General features: G+C 34.9%; 1 protein-coding gene across 1 annotated transcript; it reads right to left on the reverse strand.

Annotated features, from left to right (window-relative positions):
* On the reverse strand, nt 5,172-9,745 carry LOC109837996 (bifunctional dTDP-4-dehydrorhamnose 3,5-epimerase/dTDP-4-dehydrorhamnose reductase). Its single transcript, XM_020406404.1, is given in 3 exon segments — nt 5,172-5,845; nt 9,187-9,321; nt 9,323-9,745. Coding segments are annotated over 3 exon segments (915 nt in total). The 5' UTR covers nt 9,650-9,745; the 3' UTR covers nt 5,172-5,392.

Genomic DNA, 20,549 nt, shown 5'->3' on the forward strand with positions numbered 1-20,549 from the left:
ACTATAATTAATTATATGTAATGTATTATATAATTATATAATTTGTTAAATATTTTAAATAGATAAAAATGTTAAAAGATAAGAATAATAAAATGAATATTCTTTTTGGTGTAACATTTGGTGTAATGGGTTGGAGATGAAATAGTGATTTGGTATAAAAACTACACAAACTTGATATAAAAACTACACCATTTTAAATTTTTGGGTTGGAGATGCTCTTATGCTGCCAAACTAACTTTCCACACAGTAAGTGTGACAGGTACGACTCTTTTTGCGTACATGTCTTCACGGCTATTGATATTATCTGGATAAATGACTACGTAATAGGAACAATATCCAACAAAACTAGGATTCCTGTCTCCTTCATAATGCATCTACAAGAAAGAAATCAATCTAATTAGAATCTCAGGAGAACTCAAAGAAAATCAAAATTGTTGTAATCTTGCTACTTGTTAGAAAAAAGAGCTTGATGATTTTGGTGATTATGTGTGATCTTATTAAAATGTGAATTTTTCTAATTTCTCATGCACTAATATTTCGTCCCCATAATTAGTGCACTGTGATATATGATAGTAATTATTACTTGTCTTTGACCTCGAACGTTCATTTTTACTGGACACCCTTGTGATTTTTACACGATTATATCTCTTGATTCTTTAAGTATCTTTGCTCAGAAGGCAAACACTTTATATTTTCTCTCTATCAATTAAGACGTGAAAAATTAATGACTCACTGAAAAAATATTCATTTTTTTGAGCAATCCCTGAAGGATCACTTTGATCTATGGAAGCCAATAATCTTCCCTCAAACGCAACTGGCAAACTGAATTAGAACTTTTTGGATTTCAAATACATGACTAAATACGATTCAACCATGTGCCATATTGTCTAGCCGGTGAAGCTTGCAGAATTGATCGAAAATATTTTTTCTCATTCCATGCAAGTAGTATTATACTCCAGTAGCAGTACATGACCAAAAATTATGCCAAGCATTCTGCTTTGATATTTGCATTTAGAGTTGTAGAGAATCACAACAAATTATTGATGAGAAATCACAATGTTAGACTAGTTAGCTTACGAGTTGTGTTTGGAGCACATGCTAGAATTCAGAAAATTACTTATACGCGTGGACAAGGAGGAGGCTATGAACATAGTAAGAGATCTTATCATGTAGCCATTTTTGGATTTAAAACCCTCGACTGAATACAATTCAACAAGTAACCTTGTACTTTTACAATAGTACAACTAAAAGCATTATGAACTAATCCTCGCATTAGTAGTTGTTAAAAACACAACCAGCTATTGTGAGAAACCATAATGCAAGTTTAATTGGTTCAGTCGTAGTGCCTGAAGCACATGTCATAATTCAAACTAATATTCATAAACTTGGACGAGGGAAGGTAGTGGACATTGAAGTGGATCTTGTCGAGGTGGTCAAGGTAAACTATTTGGTTTTTCTATATTTGGATTATATGCATTTGTTAGACAATTTTGATTTAACTTGAGTTTGCTTTAAACTCTTGTGAATCTATGTGGTTTTTATTTATACACTTTAGAATTTGTATGACCTAAAATACACCATGTTGCGATGATTTTTGAGATTTAGGGACCCAAAATCTTTTAAATTCTGGCATGAACTATTGGGTCATCTTGGACAAAATATGATTTGTCGGATTTCCTTAAATTAAATGGGGCATTCAAACCAAATCCGACCAACTGCATATCACAAATTTTTCCCTTTATCTAATACGTGGTGAAGAAGCAAAAACATTTCCTATCTGCGTATTCTTTATTTGCAGTCCATGTTTCTATATCACCACCATAGCGTACCTCTATGAGACCTCGGTGAAGATACATACATTATTTATGAAACTCCGTCAATAATTTAGTACATATGGGCCATGTTAGGGGATCAATTTACATTTTGGTACGCTGACTGCATTTTTTATTGAAGATCAATTCTCGATATTAGGGGGAGATTAGTGCCCAAAATATAAAATAATGTCAAGAAATTCCATTGATGAAAAACATATTCAATATTTATATCCACGTACTAGTCAAACCGAACCAAAAGTTCACATGATAATCTGCTAAGAAAAGAGTAACTAAGCCCCATATTCATGTTGTGTATATCATAGATGATTTGGTATGCCAGAAGCATATGAAACATGTTAGTGTAAAAGATAAAAGTCCGCGGCATACCAAATCTATTATAGAAAGACAGTCACTCCCATAACCTCCAGAAGAGGCTTGTCCTGAAGACGAAATCTCCAGTAAATTGCACGTGCACTTGATAATCATAATATTGGAGATGCGGAACGACCAAATCCAATTGTTAAGGGAAATGACGAGGATTTGGTTGACATAAAATAAGAACTGAAGTGGCCACGAATTTATGAAAAAAGAGAAATATATAATAGAAATATAAAAGTTATCGACAACATAGTTGCATCTACAGTTGCTCTTACTATCTTTGAAAATAATCTGGATCCAGAACCTAAGTCGGTAGCAGAGTGCTTGAAGCACTCGGACTAGGTGAGATGGAAAGTGGCAATTGAGGCTGAGCTGAACTTGCTAAAGTATTTTGAACCTGTAGTTCATATATCCCTGCAGGATATAAATGGGTTTTCGTAAGAAAAATAAATGAGAATTGTAAGGTGGTGAGATATAAAGCGAGATTCATAGCTAAATGGGTTCACGCAGAGACCCGGCATCGATCTATAAATGGGTTTTCGTAAGAAAAATAAATGAGAATTGTAAGGTGGTGAGATATAAAGCGAGATTCATAGCTCAATGGGTTCACGCAGAGACCCGACATCGATTTAGATGTAAAATATTCTCCTATTAGTGATTATATTACGTTCCGCAAGTTAATACCTACGGCATAAACTATGAATTTATATATGCAGTATATGTACGTCATGACCACATTTTTATATGTGTCATTAGACGCTAATATTTTTATATGAAAGTCCTTGATGGACTTAAAATTCTTGAATTGAGAGAAAACGAGAATCGCAACATGTATAGCATTAAATTGCAAAGGTCGTTATACGACTTGAAACAGTCGAGTAGAATGTGGTATAACCGATTGAGTGAGTTCCTCCTGAAGAGGAGATATGCAAATAATGATGTATGCCCTTGTGTGTTTATAAAAAAATTCAAAAATGACTTCTGTATTATCTCAGTCTACATTGATGATATAAATGTTATTGGAACGCACAAGGAGCTTACAGAAGCTAGCTCATGCCTAAAGACGGAGTTTGAAACGAAAAACCTTAGGAAAAACCAAGTATTGTCTTGACCTGCAGATCGAGCATGTTCCTAAAGAAATATTGGTATACCAATCAACCTCTCTGAAGAAGGTCATGGAGAGATTTTAAATGAATAAATCTTATGAACTTAGCACACCAATGGTTGTTAAATCCCTTGAAGTGGATAAAGACCCATACAAACCTAAGAAGATAACGAGGATATTTTAGGACCCGGAGTCCCGTATTTGAGCGCGCTATTGAAGTACTTATTTATCTTACAAATTGCACCATGCCTGATATTGCATTTGTGTTGCACTTGTTAGCAAGAATTAGTGCATCTCCTGAAAGGAGATATTGAAATAATGTTAAATATATCCTCTGGTAATTAGTGCATCTCCTGAAAGGAGATATTGAAATAATGTTAAATATATCCTCTGGTATCTTCAAGAGATATTTGTTTATTCTATAAAAGAAATCGAAATATCTGGTATCTTCAAGAGATATTTGTTTATTCTATAAAAGAAATCGAAATATGACATTGGTGGGCTATTCAGATGTTGGTTATATAACTGATCCACATATTGCCAAATCTCTGACTGGCTATGTTTTTCTCTGCAGTGGTACTGTTATTTCTTGGAGGTCTATTAAGCAGACAATGTTTACTAGTTGAAACCACTCAGAGATTGTTCCTCTATATGTGCCCCATGCGAACGTGTAAGGTTCAAATCGCTGATACAACACATTCGATGATCGTGTGGCATATTAAACAAGGATATTACTCCCGTTGTCTTTTCCAAGGACAATGTAACTTGTGTTGCATAAATGAGATGTTGAAAATTTTTATCCACTTGCGCTCGAAAATAACAATGAAATTAACATAAATAAGTTCGCTCTAAGTAGTGACAATCTAGACGATTTGATCACCAAATCCCTTAATACATCAACTTTTAATTTTATGGTATCGTGCTTGGCCACCACGGTATGAATAAACTTGAATGTTTGTTGTCTTGAGGGGGAGCGAATTATTTTTTAGAATAATCCTGAAGATCAAACCCCGAAGGTGGTGGTTGTACTATTTTTTCCTAAGTTAAGTTTTTGTCCCATTGGGTTTTCTTAGCCAAAGGTTTTTAACAAGACAGCTAATGCAACACAAGTTTGGATCCCGAAGATCTATAGTTGTACTCTTTTTTCCTTTGCTAAGTTTTTATCTTACATGGTTTTTCTTAGCGAAAGGTTTTTAACGAGACAACTGATGTAACAGAAATAATGCATGTATGTCATGTACTCTTTTTCTCGACTAGTTTTTCCCACTGGGTTTTTTCTAGCGAGGTTTTTAACGAGGCATTGACATCACGAAGTAATGTCCAAGGGGGAGTGTTGAAATCTAGAAGATAAGATGAATGTGAACATTACTTGAATATGGACAATTAATTAGAAAGGGGGAGTGTTGAAATCTAGAAGATAAGATGAATGTGAACATTACTTGAATATGGACAATTAATTAGATGACTCTTCATTAGCCCATGTCCTTTAGTCTTCATATTATCCATCTATATAATATATGTCATGGACTACAAAATGTATGGAGAAATAGAAGATGAATAAAATGAGATGATCACTTTCTCCCTATTATGTCATGGACTACAAAATGTATGGAGAAATAGAAGATGAATAAAATGAGATGATCACTTTCTCCCTATCTCTTCTCTTCTCTATTTATTTACATCACTTTCTCCCTATCTCTTCTCTTCTCTATTTATTTACTCTTACATTTCATGTTCGATTCTTACTTATAATATGTGATGTATGTAGATATAACAACAAGATTCCAACAAAAATCTCTTTTATTCAAAGTTTATAACAGCACCCCAAAAAAAAAGCCCCTCAAAACTCAAGGGAGATGCAGTAGTATATGAACTATGAGAAAAATACAAAGCACCATAACAAGGACCAGTAGACGTCAAAAGTTTTTCTTTGCCATCGACAGAAATTTCACATTAATGCGTGCAATGGCTACCTCAGAACACATTACTTAACGTTTATTGTCTCATAAATCCACCGAAATAGCACAAATACAAATGACTAGAATTACTAAGAAATGTGAAATGAAAAATGAAACGGAAATGAGCTTACAACCAATCAAGCAGCAGATGTCTTCTTGTTTGGCTCGAACACATACTTTATAAGCGACTCCTTAATGGACAGAAGCTCAGGGAACTCATTCTTCAATTTGGTGGCATCCAATTCATTGTTGCTCCTAGGTGCAACAATCACCTTAGCTTGCTCTGCAAGATTGAAATTCTTCCAGGTGAAGCTTGGGTCAATGTAGTCTCTGTACATCTCTAAGATCTCGTTGTGGCTTACAACACCAGGGTTGGTGAAGTTCCAAATCCCGGTGAGGTTCCTCTTCGCCATTTCGATTGAGATAGGCAGGAGCTCATCAAGGATGGTCATGGAGTTTGGGATGTTGACGACCTTGTCATACCTAGCGATTTTGGTGATGAAGTTGCGAGGGTTGGAAAGGTCTGAGGATATTGGCATCCTGACTCGGAGAGTACAGACGTTCTCGTAGTTCTTGAGTAGCTCCTCAACCTATCAAGTTAAAGATGCAAAATTTATTAGTAGGTATGCAGTGCATTCATTCTTCGGCAAGCAAATTTGAAGCTGATGGCAATGGTTATTTAATGGTGGGGATCTTCTAACTTGTCAAAGCTCATATTTCATGCTATTATAGAACACGGACAAATTAAAATTATTGGGTAGAAAATCTGGAAGAACAAAAAAGATGTCTGGACAAAAGAATGAAATTAATTAATTCTTGATCAAATGGACTCCGTTGCTATCTGATGTAACATCTAGTTGCAGCTCTTTTCCATTCTCCTACTATTGGTATCTAGAAGCAGGAGAACACAGAGTCAGCTGAGGAACAAAGAAGCCAAGATCTACCTACATGATGCCATAATGATGGAAGGATATAGTTAGAATATGCATTATGGTCACATCAACTCAAATGAAAAAGGAAAATTTCTGATTTATATTAAATATCAAACAGATGATTCAATTAAAAACGTAATAAAGAGATTCAGTTTACTGATTCACGATATACTAATGATACACTGCGACTAAATATCTCAAGAGACTACAATAACTATTCCTAAAGAACCTGCTTTTCCCTAACAGGTATCTAAAAAATGCATACTTTTCAGCTTATGAAGCAAATCCACTTCTCCAGTCAGTGCACAGATCCTTTAAGTTAGAAACCAAAGCATATCTACAGTTGACCCATTGGCTTGACCATTAACCATCTAAGAGAATCTAACAACCCTAAAAGATGAACAGTTGAGAATATCAGTAGTAGCAGAAAGCACTAGCTGACTAGGGCGCTTTAGTTGTAGACAGGACCTTATATCAACTCAAAACATATAGCAAGAGATTTAACCTCTGGGGAAAAGGAAGCATATTGGCTAAGGCTAAGTGTTTTGAGTGTAAAAATAGCAACAAAAGAATTTAAGAAGGTGCTGCAAATGTTGGCTAGCCTTAAAAGATGGTCCCTCCAACAATGATGCTAATGCTTTTATTTCTTTAGTAAGCAGCTCAATATCTCATATCAAGCATGCAAATTCTTATCACTATTGGTGGAATGGTCATATACTATTGAACTACATGAGTTTCCATAAGAAGAGCTTTGAGATCGTTTTAGACCTCAAGTATCTGTGAATGTATCCATCCCAGGGTATTTTTTTTTATCACACATCCCCTTAAGACAAATGCACACAGGCAGAAAACAGGAGGGAGGAGGGCATCACCAAATGCGTGACTTTCATGAATTCACCTCAAGATGTAAGCTTGTGATCCATATAAAAACATATCTACAAAACCTTTCATGCCAAAGTGGTAAAAGACCATTGCAAAGCTGGTGTTCAAATTAATTGTGCTGTCCTAATGAATATTTTCACATTCTCTGTTGAATAACTAAACCCTAGTTAATGCAAGCAAATTTGGTGAAACAATAAGAACCCAACAAATACATGTGCTTAACAAAGATACCTACATCCAAGTAGGATTGAGAAACCCAAGGAGGTGTGAACAAAACGGGAAAACCCAAAACAAAGAAGTACCAGGGACATACTATAAAGAAAAAGTGCATGTGAGATAACCCAAGGGAGAGGATATTAGATCCTCCAAGGTACCACATATTTGTTACTTCAATTTCTCTCCTTTCACTCTCGTGTATTACCCCTCCCTATCTTCTCACCGATACCACCGTAAACCAGCATCTGAAAGCTTCTAGGTGCCTACTTAGACCACCTAAGCAGCTTGAACAATTGAACCACCTTATCTTTCCTAACCTAATTTGCATTGCAACAACTCCTTTGTTCTGTCTATAGCTACAACTATTCCTATCAGTGTCCATAAGATGCACCAGTACATATTTTAAAGAGAAACTTAAGAAAAAGAATCTAATTCCACATAACCTGGAGCATAAGCAAACCCTTCTTTGCCCTTTCAACCTATAGGCCCAATTCTCCATAACATTATCACATAAAGATTTCTCCTTCTCGTTCTCTCTCCCTCTCCATCAGAAAAAAAATTACACCCAATCCCCGTCTCCCACTTCCACCAGCACACACATCCCCCTTCTCCAGACAAGTAGATTGCAAACTAATACACCTCTAGAAATCTTCGACTGAATCACTCTTTCTTTCCAGCAACCATAGAAATCTAGGGCCAAACCACTCTCTCTTTCCTTCAGCCATTATACTCAATAGCCTCCATAATTCAGTTACTACTAGGATATATATTTTATTTCTTTTCAACGTCCTTACTATTTCGTGCTTATTTATTCTACTTTTCTACTCCTTTTCCAACCAAGTTTGCTGCTACTTTTTATTTGTTTCTCCTTTGTTTTGTTTAGTTCTATTCAATCTTCTTTTTTATCATTCAACTCGGTCCATCTTTAACCTATACACAATTCAATAACTTACATGTCCATCTATGATTATAAATTCACATATAACCATGTTTCCAGAAAGGAAAATTATTTGAGAAGAAAAACAAAAGTGGAGCTTTTGCATGGCTTGACTGCTTGATTAACTATGTAGCCATGCACCCAAGCAAACATCATTCAGCTCAACACATCTCCAACTGCATGCAGCTTGAGCTACAGTTAGTTGGAGCATTTGTAATATAATGTCTGGTTTGATTTGACTCTCCAATTACATAATCAAATGACTACAAAATGTCATCTACATTTTCTTATTTACCCAAGTGAGAAAGACGTGTAACTACCGTTTATTGCTCATGGCTGCTGGATAGGCATAATTCGCGACACATAGTCAATGCTACGCTTAATAATCTCAGCTCCAAAATTACAAGTTTTGGACCCCATAACTACAAAAGTTTTACTGGTGAATGAAGGATGTACCCTCGTCTAGATCAGCCTAAACCCACCGCTTTACAATCCTTATACTGCCGCATCCACATCTTGAGATCCAAATCGGATGACAAGTACATTTTGGTTGACAGGGTAGCCAGCTGCAGCCAATAAAATCATGCCCTTAAACATTAACACTAGCAAATCTTTTGCAAGCGCGCATTAGATCCGGGATGAGATCATGAAAAGGTTCCACCCACCCACCCAGAAACTTAATTATAAAGCAATTCGTTGCTCTAATTCAAAACCTTGGACCATAAACCTTAAACCATTCCCATCCTACTCTCGAAGTCAAAATCGATGCTTCACACAAAAGTAAGCTTAACACCAATACCATCCAATTATTAAATCAATCTAAAAACCAAATCAGATCAACTGCTACAAAGTTTTGGACCTCGCTGCCAACTAAATCTTTTTCCTATTGAACATCACGGTTTAAAAAAAAAACCCAAACGAAAAACAAAATCAAACCAGCTGAAGGATCAAAGTAAGGAACTACCATAGCCTTGGTCTTGGAATAAAAGGACCCAACAAAATTGGGCGTGTCCTCCTCCTTAAACCCGACCCCAGACCCCTCGGGATGCGCACCGTCGTACTCAAAGATGCACCCAGTCGCATAATTAATGAGCACCAGCGCCCTTCTCCCTGCAACATCAGCCTAGGGTCAGAGTCCGCGCAAACGACGTTGGCGCCGTATCGTCTCGCACCGCTGTGGTCTCGCACCAGTCGACGTTGGCCGGCCCGTTACCGCACCGGCGGCGTTGATCCACGTGGGTGGGCTGGGCCCGCGCAACACGTCGTCCTCCAGCGTGGGCAGCCCGGTTCTCCAGCCGGCCCGGGGCGCTGCGTATTCGTACTCGATCCGGTTGGCTCTCGGCACATCGGCCGATTGTAGGTCCGCCGATCCAGCCCGTGCGGCCGTAGATCAGGAACTTCAGTGGGCCTTTGGTTTCGAAGCCCATGGTTGTCAGATCTGGATCGGGGGTAGCGGGTTTTTGGATCTTGAGATTGAGGAGGGGGAGAGGGGGAAACGGGGGAGAGCGTTAATATAGGAACCGGGGGAGGAGAGTGTTAGTGTACGACTGTGAAATGAGTAAGCAAAATCATATTCTCCAAATTATTTTTACACTAACTCCAACGGCTTTTTCATTTTGAAGAATCTTTTTTTCCTTCTAAAAATTTAGAGAATACTATAGATTTGAGGAAGATTCCCTATTTTTTCGTCTTCATCCCTATTTTGGGGAATGAGATGAGAATCTATTGGACCAAAAACCTAACTAAATTCTTTAAAAATGGGAAATGAGGAAGCTGTTGGAGATGCTCTAAGTTCTTTCCATATTGAATTCATGGGAGTCAATCAGCAATAAACACAGATTTGAGGGTGAATCCACTAAAAATAAACTTGGGAATTCTAATAAAGGACTATTATAATTTTTTTGAAAAGAGACGGGTACCTTTGTCATTTTACACTAGCTTTTAATTTGAAATGTAAGAATGGCATTAAAATAAGAGAGATGTTTTAATTACAAGTCAAAAAAATGTGCATAAATTAGGAAATATTCGGATTTGGGAGGACACAGAGAAACACAATTTTGATGAAGCGGGCGATGGACTTCATGGATGGATGCTTTAGGAGAGCGTGACGTGTGGGAAGAGGGGGGGGGGGATGGGGGGGGGGGTGTTAGATTCAATAGAATGTGGGCGGGGGAAGAATATCTTGGCGTGAGAGGCGGAGTGGGGCCACCGTGACTTCCGACTTGGGGTTTGTGGTTGGAGAAGCTTTAGAGCGAGGCCGAGATTTGGATCTCGGACATATGTTATTCATTTCGCGGGCCTTCTTTTTGCACCTTTTTTTTGAAGCTGAAAAACAGGGAGTTCTTCTTCTTCTTTTTGCACTTAAATCGGCTACAATTCTAAACAGAACAAAATTTGCCAAGTGTTGCGAAATGAATGCTTCATAGTTAATAAAATCTAAATAATATTATATTTTTTCTGCATCACGTAACAGATGATACTAAAGTGAAACACTAAGAAATTTTAGGGTGTTTAAGTGAGGTCATTTATAAACTACGGAGCATTTATAGGTGACATTGGGTAAACAAGAGGGCACTAACATATAATATTTTGTAACTTCAGAGTATTTATTTACAACACTTAAATACATTAAGGTATTTTTTTTTATTCAGATTGATAAACGAGATCACTTAAGTATAAAAGCATCTCCAACAGCTTCCCCATCTTCTTGGTATTCTAAAATTTGGAGAATTTTGAGCTTTTTTTTGGTCCAACAGATTCTCCATCTCATTCCCCAAAATGGGGATAGGAGAGAAAAAATAGAGAGCCTTCCCCAAATCTGCAGCATTCTGCAAATATTTGGGGAAGCACTTTTTCACGTTCTTCTAGACTCAACCCAAAAAAACAACTCCATCTCCTCATTATAATAATAAATAATTTGGTCAAAATGGGGATTCTTCAAAATAATAAATAATTTATTATTTATTAGTCAAAGATGTAGAATATTTTTATTATTGTAATAAATGCATGATTCTTCAAAATGGGGAAGCTGTTGGAGTTGGAGCAAAAATAATTTGGAGAATATGACATTTGATTCCCCATTTTGGAGAAATTTTTGGGGAAGCTGTTGGAGATGCTCTAACGTCGGAAAACTATAGGGCATTTAAGTGCAATTAAGCCTTGTTTTTTGCGAAAATAACTGGGTTGTAATGGTTGAGAGAGGCTTTTGTTTAAGTGTTGGAAAGTTATGGGAAACAAATAACTACTTAGAGGCTGTCTGTAAAAAAAATCATAATCATAAAATAACTATAGTAAAATTAGAGTACCGTAGATACTATATATATACACGTATAATTAGATTAACCATCAATTTACCTCGATATTGGACGGTTAAAATGGTTTCTTCGACTCCGTATCAGAATCACTGAAGCTTTCGTTTTTCGTAATTTGTCAATATTCCTGCATGATTTTATAGGAAGAAATTGCAGATAACCCCATCAATTATAACTTTATTTGTATGGAACACTCTGCAACTTATTTACTAGCATTTAGCCTCCTTAAATTCAGAGAAAAAGGGGTCTCATATCCAATTTATCTTTCTAATTAAAATGACATTGCAAGGTTCTAATTGATAGTAAAAAAATTAACGAGGGTTCAATGTGACTGAATGTACAGATGGTCATGCACAATTATTAATATTATTAAACTTTTTTTTGTGCTGCATTCTGGTAGGGATGGAAATGAACCAAATGATTAACAAATAGTTCGACAATTGTTCGAGTTGTTGGCCTTCTTGTTTTGATGATGTTTAACAAACAATTTACTTCTAATGTTGTTTGTCTAGTGTTTGTATTTTCGTATTTATTCTAGGCAAACAACGAGTTGGATGATGGATGGAATTGCGCTTCAACGATCATATCCAATGGAGGTTGGCGGAATTGTGGAGTGAAGCCATACAATTCAAGTTGAAGATCCAAGTTCAAGCTTCATCCGCAAGTTTGTCAAGTTGAGCTACAATGAAGATCAAGATCAAGCTTGGATAATTTAGTTTAGATTTTATATTATGTGTGTTAGTACTTTAAGCTCAATCATATATACACACACATATTTGGTTTTTATATATATAGTTATATATATACATAAGTTTTGGTTTATGGACTTAACAATCATTGTATACATATTTTATTAAGTCTATAAAAACGTTTGAAAATGCTTCTAAGTTGTGTTTATGTCAAAACATCAAATTTCATGTCTATCAACTTTTCATGTTTTGGACATACTTATAAAATACATGAGTTTTCACAATTGGGAAATGCAATTTGAAAAATTTCTTCTTTTACATGTTTATATTCATATATACAAATATTTCCCCAAGTTTTACTAATTTTGGAGTTGTTTTGTTATTTTCAATTGAATTTACAAAAACAAGTTTTCAGCAGTTTTTTAGAAACTATTTATCTGTGTTCATACATTTATTTCTATCAACTGGGAAGTGATTTTTCTAGAATTCTTTCTCTAACATGTTCATCTGCATGTCTAGAACCTTCCCTCAAAATTTCATGATTTTTAGAATTGATTTACTATTTTTAATTGATTTTACAAAATCAGATACACAAATTTCCAGAATCTGTCAAAACCTGAAATTGTTTGTGCACGTTGCTACAGTGTGGTCAACCGTGGCGGTCGACCGTACGCAGTCCAGAGTGCAGTTTTTAAGTTTTTCTTCTCACGGTTGATCGTGACGGTTGACCGCCAATGTTACCGTTACACAGTAACGGTAACTTGCTGATTTTTATCTTTTAGTGGTTTTTTGGGGTTTTTGGGGTTGTTTTCTTCTACCCTATATATACCCTATTGTAGTTATCATTTCATATACAATGAGAAAGTTTTAAATAAGTTTAAGAGGGTTTTATAGTTTGTTTTAAGTTTGGGGTTTGTGTTTACAAAGGAGGAAGCTTATGTTGTCAATTGAGGGATTCATCCTCAATCTTCTTCATCCTCTCCTTTGTGTTTATAGAGAAGTTTTCTAAACTCTTATCTAGCTTTACATTTGCTTAGTTATTTGATTATCATTCGTTAAAGCTAGTTTTTATATTGAGTTTAGATTTGATTTTATTTCACTCATTGCTTACACACACCCACATGAGCTTATTGTATTTTCATACATAGTATATTTGGGTTGGTGAGAGTTGTGACAATTGAGTGTGAGCTTTCATTGTGTTTTCATCCATATTAGAGAACAAACAATTATTGTAATTGTGATTTAGTGTGAGGAGTGAACGTTGATCGGTGAGCCTGTCTCTTTGATTTCATATCATACATTACGTTCTTTGATATGAGAACACTATGGTTCATATGATATATTTCATATGTGTTCTCATTGTCTTTTTGTGTGTGAGTTGTGTTTAGCCATGGTTTCTTGCTTGCTCACTATGCTATGCCTTAAGCATTCATTGCAATCATATTCATTATGTATTTTGATAGGGGGAGCAATCTCCTATATCTTTCTATGTGTTTATACTCACGTATCGCTTATTGATACTGGGGAGCTTTCGCTCTGCCTCTTATACTTTTGTCCCCTTTTTTGTTGTTCAAAGCCGGGCGAGAAATATTGTGAGGTATATTCTTTCTTGTTTATAAGCATGATATATAATACTTTGTATAGTTCATTTCTTTCAATGCATATATCCTTTTTGTTAAATTGTTTGCATCACAAAAAATGGGAGGATTGTTAGCCTTGCTTGTTTTTGATGATGTTTAACAACAATTTTACTTCTAATGTTGTTTTTCTAGTGTTTGTGTTTTCGTATTTATTCTAAATGGTAAACAACGAGTTGGAGGATGGATGTGAATTGCGGGCTTCAAGCGATCACATCACCATCGGAGGTTGGCGGAAATTGTGGAGTGAGGCCAGTACAATTCAAGTTGAAGATCCAAGTTCAAGCTTCATCCGCAATTTTACCAAAGTTGAGGGCTACCGGGAGTGGGGAGTGGAGACGTAGGACGGAAGGTCCGAACTCCGTGATCATTTGAGTGTGTTTGAGTTTGTCATTGACGCATTTGCTTTTGCATTTATCTTATATCGCCAATTATGCATTGCTCATTTTATTTCATCCACTATCTTGTTTATGTTTATTTCACCCTTGTATTAGTTTATATATCCTTGCATATATTTTTATCATATAGGATATATCTCATTGTTCATTTTGCTTATCCTAGCTCATATATCTTGTTGCATTTCATACTTGCTAGGATAATTTGTTAATTAATTTTAATTGGCATATAATCGGATTAGATTTTAATTGGTATTTAATCGGATTAGATTAGCATAAGACCCTAATCACCCCCCCTCTAGGGTCTAACAATTGGTATCAGAGCTTGGTGCTCTTTGATTTAAGGTCTAATCGTCTTGAGTTAAAGATCCAAGTTATATTTTTGTGCTAATCTAGTTATGATTTCATTTGTCTTGCTTGCATATATTCACATATATATCATAAATATGAATGTATTTCGTTTAGGCTATGATCTAAATATTGCTCCAAAATTTAGAAATTTCCCTTATGCTCAATGGTGCTCTAAATTTAAAATATTTGTTGAATCTAGAAATATTGACTTATGGGAAATTATTGATTGTGCTTACATTGTGCCTACATTGGAGAAATCCAAGTGGAGCGATCATGATAATAAAATGTTTATAATGAACAAGCTTTTGTTAGAATTTTTGCTTAATGCTTTTGACTCATCCTTTTCTAACAAATTTGTTCATTTTGATAGTGCTTACAAACTTTGAAAATTTATTAAAGCACATCAAGGGGACTTGGAGGCAATCCGACAAGCTTTGGAGGATTCTCCTTCAAGTTCATGTGGAGCATCATGCACACAACCATAAGAGGATAACTTTTGTGTAGTAAGTGATTCCGATTCTGATAATGATTTATCTATTGATGAACTCGCTTGTGCATATGAAAGATTATCTCTTGCCTATAAAAAAATTGCAAAATAATTTTATTGATCTTAAAAGCAAGCATATTAGTTTAAAATCCGATCATGAGTTGTTAGCCTCTAAACTTGATGTCATTACTAAAGAGAATGCTACACTTAAAGAAAACAATGACATGCTAAGTTTAGAAAAATAAAAAATTGACTTCATCTATTGCTAGCTTAACTCATGCTAATAATAATGCCATGATAGAAGTAGAAATAATTAGAAATAAGTTTAATTGATTTAAATATGATCATGTTTCATCTACTTCTATTTCCAATGCTTGTATGCCTAACAATGTGTTGGATCATGTTAAAGAACGCATATCATCTTTAGATTCAACCCTTAAAACATGCATTGTAGATAATAAGAAACTTATGGACTTGGGTGCAAAGTCTCGTACTACAACTTCTAAACCCGTACACTTTGCACATTTGTATAACAAAACTTATAAGTGTTCTATTTGCGGTCGTAAATGCCATTTAGCTAAGATTTGCTATGATGCACATAAATCCTCCAAGACTAATGTTTCTTGTGCATCTCATAAGGCTTCTTCATCACATACACATGCACATACTCATCATGTTCATCATAAGCATGCTCATGTGTTTAAATGTGATTTTTATGGTCGATTTGGTCATTTGGCCAAATTTTATTTTGATTTAAAGAGACTTTCACATTTGCAAAATAATTTTAAAAGATCATCCATATTTGCAAATGTTTCTAATATTTCCCATGCACAACCATTTGGTCAACGCAAATTATTTTAACCTTTTCATTGCACAAATTGCAATCGTAAAGGTCATTTATACAATTTTTGTTTTGACCACTTTCGTGCACCACATGCGCCCAAGAGGGTTCATAACCCTAGAGCTTTGAGCTTGAATGATAGGGGTCATGTCTCTAAATCTTTTGGTACCAAGAGTTCTTGGGTACCAAAACAAATTTAATTTTTATACCAAGAATTTTAGTGTTTTTCTTTTTTTTTCTTGGTTTTAAAAAATTATACTTTAAACTTTTGAACATGAAAACAATTCTTTTTATTGGTCAAATTCTTTTGTTTTCATGATTATTAGTTTTGATTTTGATGAGAGGTTTGTGTTTATATAACCCTCCGGGTTTATTGGGTGTTTATTCCCAAATCATGTTTAACGGATGCTAGAATGATTATATGGGTTGGAACAAGCTTAAGAGCTTGATATATTGTTGCCTCTCTTGAAATTCTTTTATCAAAGATTTTGTTTTAAATTGTTGTTTTGGATTCATTATATTTCACTTATATGATGATATTTATGTGTTTGTGCTTATGGATCATCTATTTGTGCCTTATAATGTATTCCATATGTGGTTTGATCAAATCCCACAAAGAAAATTCTCTTGATTGATCAAACATCGTTTTTGGATTTAAACTTTGATTTATGATTTCTTTTGGTTGATTTGTTTTCATTTGAAAACTTTTTGCATGAGTCTCATGTTCCTTCTCTTTTGATTTCATATATACATTACGTTCTTTGATATGAGACACTATGTTCATATTGATATATTCATATGTGTTCTCATTGTCTTTTTGTGTGTGAGTTGTGTTTAGCATGTTTCTTGCTTGCTCACATATGTATGCCTTAGCATTCATTGCATATATTCATTATGGTATTTTGATAGGGGGAGCAATCCCTATATCTTTCTATGTGTTATACTCACCTATGCTTATTGATAGGGGGAGCTTTCGCTCTCTTCATACCTTTGTCCCCTTTTTGATGTTGTCAAAGGGGGGCATGATATATTATACTTTGTATATTCATTTCCTTTCATGCATATATCCTTTTTGTAAATTGTTTGTCATCATCAAAAATGGGAAGATTGTTAGCCTTCTTGTTTTGATGATGTTTAACAAACAATTTACTTCTAATGTTGTTTTTCTAGTGTTTGTGTTTTCGTATTTATTCTAGGTAAACAACGAGTTGGAGGATGGATGGAATTGCGCTTCAACGATCACATCCCATGGAGGTTGGCGGAATTGTGGAGTGAGGCCATACAATTCAAGTTGAAGATCCAAGTTCAAGCTTCATCCGCAAGTTTACCAAGTTGAGCTACAATGAAGATCAAGATCAAGCTTGGATAATTTAGTTTAGATTTTATATTATGTGTGTTAGTACTTTAAGCTCAATCATATATACACACACATATTTAGTTTTTATATATATAGTTATATATATATACAAGTTTTGGTTTATGGACTTAACAATCATTGTATACATATTTTATAAGTCTATAAAAACGTTTGAAAATGCTTCTAAGTTGTGTTTATGTCAAAACATCAAATTTCATGTCTATCAACTTTTCATGTTTTGGACATACTTACAAAATACATGAGTTTTCACAATTGGGAAATTAAATTTGAATTTTTTTTTCATTTACATGTTTATATTCATATATACAAATATTTTCCCAAGTTTTACTAATTTTGGAGTTGTTTTGTTATTTTCAATTGAATTTACAAAAACGAGTTTTCAGCAGTTTTTTAGAAACTATTTATCTGTGTTCAAACATTTATTTCTATCAACTGGGAAGTGATTTTTCTAGAATTCTTTCTCTAACATGTTCATCTGCATGTCTAGAACATTCCCTCAAAATTTCATGATTTTTGGAATTGATTTACTATTTTTAATTAATTTTACAAAATCAGATACACAAATTTCCAGAATCTGTCAAAACCTAAAATTGTTTGTGCACGTTGCTACAGTGTGGTCGACCGTGGCGGTCGACCGTACGCAGTCCAGAGTGCAGTTTTTAAGTTTTTCTTCTCACGGTTGACCGTGACGGTTGACCGCCAATGTTACCGTTACACAGTAACGGTAACTTGCTGATTTTTATCTTTTAGTGGTTTTTTGGGGTTTTTGGGGTTGTTTTCTTCTACCCTATATATACCCTATTGTAGTTATCATTTCATATACAATGAGAAAGTTTTAAATAAGTTTAAGAGGGTTTTATAGTTTGTTTTAAGTTTGGGGTTTGTGTTTACAAAGGAGGAAGCTTATGTTGTCAATTGAGGGATTCATCCTCAATCTTCTTCATCCTCTCCTTTGTGTTTATAGAGAAGTTTTCTAAACTCTTATCTAGCTTTACATTTACTTAGTTATTTGATTATCATTCGTTAAAGCTAGTTTTTATATTAAGTTTAGATTTGATTTTATTTCACTCATTGCTTACACACACCCACATGAGCTTATTGTATTTTCATACATAGTATATTTAGGTTGGTGAGAGTTGTAACAATTGAGTGTGAGTTTTCATTGTGTTCTCATCCATATTAGAGAACAAATAGTTATTGTAATTGTGCTTTAGTGTGAGGAGTGAACGTTGATCGGTGAGCGTTGAAAACCGACACTGTGAGTGATTGTGAATGTTGATCGCTGAACGTTAAAAACCGACATTGTGAGGTATAAATGTTATTCGGGTGAGCGTAGAAAACCCGATTGTGCTAGTGGATTTCTCCCCGGGAGTGGGGAGCGGAGACGTAGGACGGAAGGTCCGAACTCTGTGATCATTTGAGTGTGTTTGAGTTTGTTATTGGCGCATTTGCTTTTGCATTTATCTTATATCACCAATTGTGCATTGCTCATTTTATTTCATCCACTATCTTGTTTATATTTATTTCACCCTTGTGTTAGTTTATATATCCTTGCATATATTTTTATCATATAGGATATATCTCATTGTTCATTTTGCTTATCCTAGCTCATATATCTTGTTGTATTTCATACTTGCTAGGATAACTTGTTAATTAATTTTAATTGGTATATAATCGGATTAGATTAGCATAAGACCCTAATCACCCCCCCCCCCTCTAGGGTCTAACACGAGTAACTATTCGGTCATATTCGATTCGGTAGTTCATTTGCCACTACATAAATATTTTTTAGTATTCGAGTTTACTAAAGAATAGAATTTAACCAGGTGTATATTCGATTCGTTTATCTATCAAATATTCGTTTAAAAATTTGATCACTTATTATTTGTATTATTGTATATATGATGTCATATTTTAGTCCACTTACCATTTATGCTTAAGTTTTATGTATTGATTTTAAGACTTAAATAATCTTAAATCTGTTTTCTAATAAAAATTTTGATTTAAATATATATACATACATTATAAAGGAAAAAACTTTTATTTATGAATTTAAATATCATTTAAAAATCAAATTCTTTAGCGGAATAAATATACTTTGATATTTAAAAAGTATTCATGAATATTCATGAATATTTATCAAATACTAAGTATTCGAGTTCGAATTAGAAAAACTCCATATATGAATATTAGAGTCTGCAACGAAAATAGAATCTAGAGTTGACTTGCCTTCTTTAATATGTTTGAGTAAAATTGAGGGAGGATTGGGAGTGAAAGACCTGAAAATTTTTAATATCTCTCTTCTAGCAAAGTGGTTGTGGAAAAGTTTTGACAGAGAATTGTTGTGCGCAGCAGAAATTTCGGCAGAGTTTCTGGTGCACAATAATAGAGAAAGATCAATAAGAATTCCTGTCTCACCAAGGAAACAAGAATCTGAAGCGAATATCTCAACAAAGTGAGATATCAGCTCTTCCTCTCATCAGTTCTAGGACTGACTTGTCGAGGGATCCTAATAAACTATTACAATGGCCACAAACACAAACAAACCAATTTTACGTGGTTCGGCAAATTGCCTATGTCCACGGGGCAAGGAGGGGGGAGATCTACTATTAGAGGGAGAGAATACAACTAGGGTGTCACGCCCCGCTTCCCAAAATACAGGGGAACCGGAATGTGAACAAGCCCACGACGTATCAGATTGAGAAGAAATATACACTATCATTTTTTCCTCTTTTCTTCACAATCCAATACGCTAAGCGTCTAGAAATAAATACAATACGAAGTCACAGGTCCCCGATCACAATCAACAAGAATATAATAGATAAACTCAGAATAAAAAATATCATATCACAAATGAGATAACATCCGAGACATAATATTCGGGTCAACATGCCCTTATACAAAATGAACAAATGAATACTAGAGAAATATAACACATCGTTCAAACTGAAATGGGAAGTACTACAAGAGTAAATAGAACCATCAACTTATAAATGGAAAGAATATGCTTCGACTCCTTCTTCTGCTCCGTCTACAAGGCACTCCTGCTGAGAATCCTCTGGGTCCTGCTGATCCTGTTCTTCCTCTAAGTCTGACTGACACCAAAGAAAACAGGTGTACGTCAGTGTGCATGGCACATGGCAAGACCCCACAAAAGAAAATAGAACGATCGAAAACCCAAGCGGAAAACGATACGAAAACCGAAATGACAAAAGAACGTGCAACTAGAAATCTAACA

The sequence above is a fragment of the Asparagus officinalis genome, chromosome 4 (assembly GCF_001876935.1).
Source record: "Asparagus officinalis chromosome 4, Aspof.V1, whole genome shotgun sequence".
Taxonomy (NCBI): Eukaryota; Viridiplantae; Streptophyta; class Magnoliopsida; order Asparagales; family Asparagaceae; genus Asparagus; species Asparagus officinalis.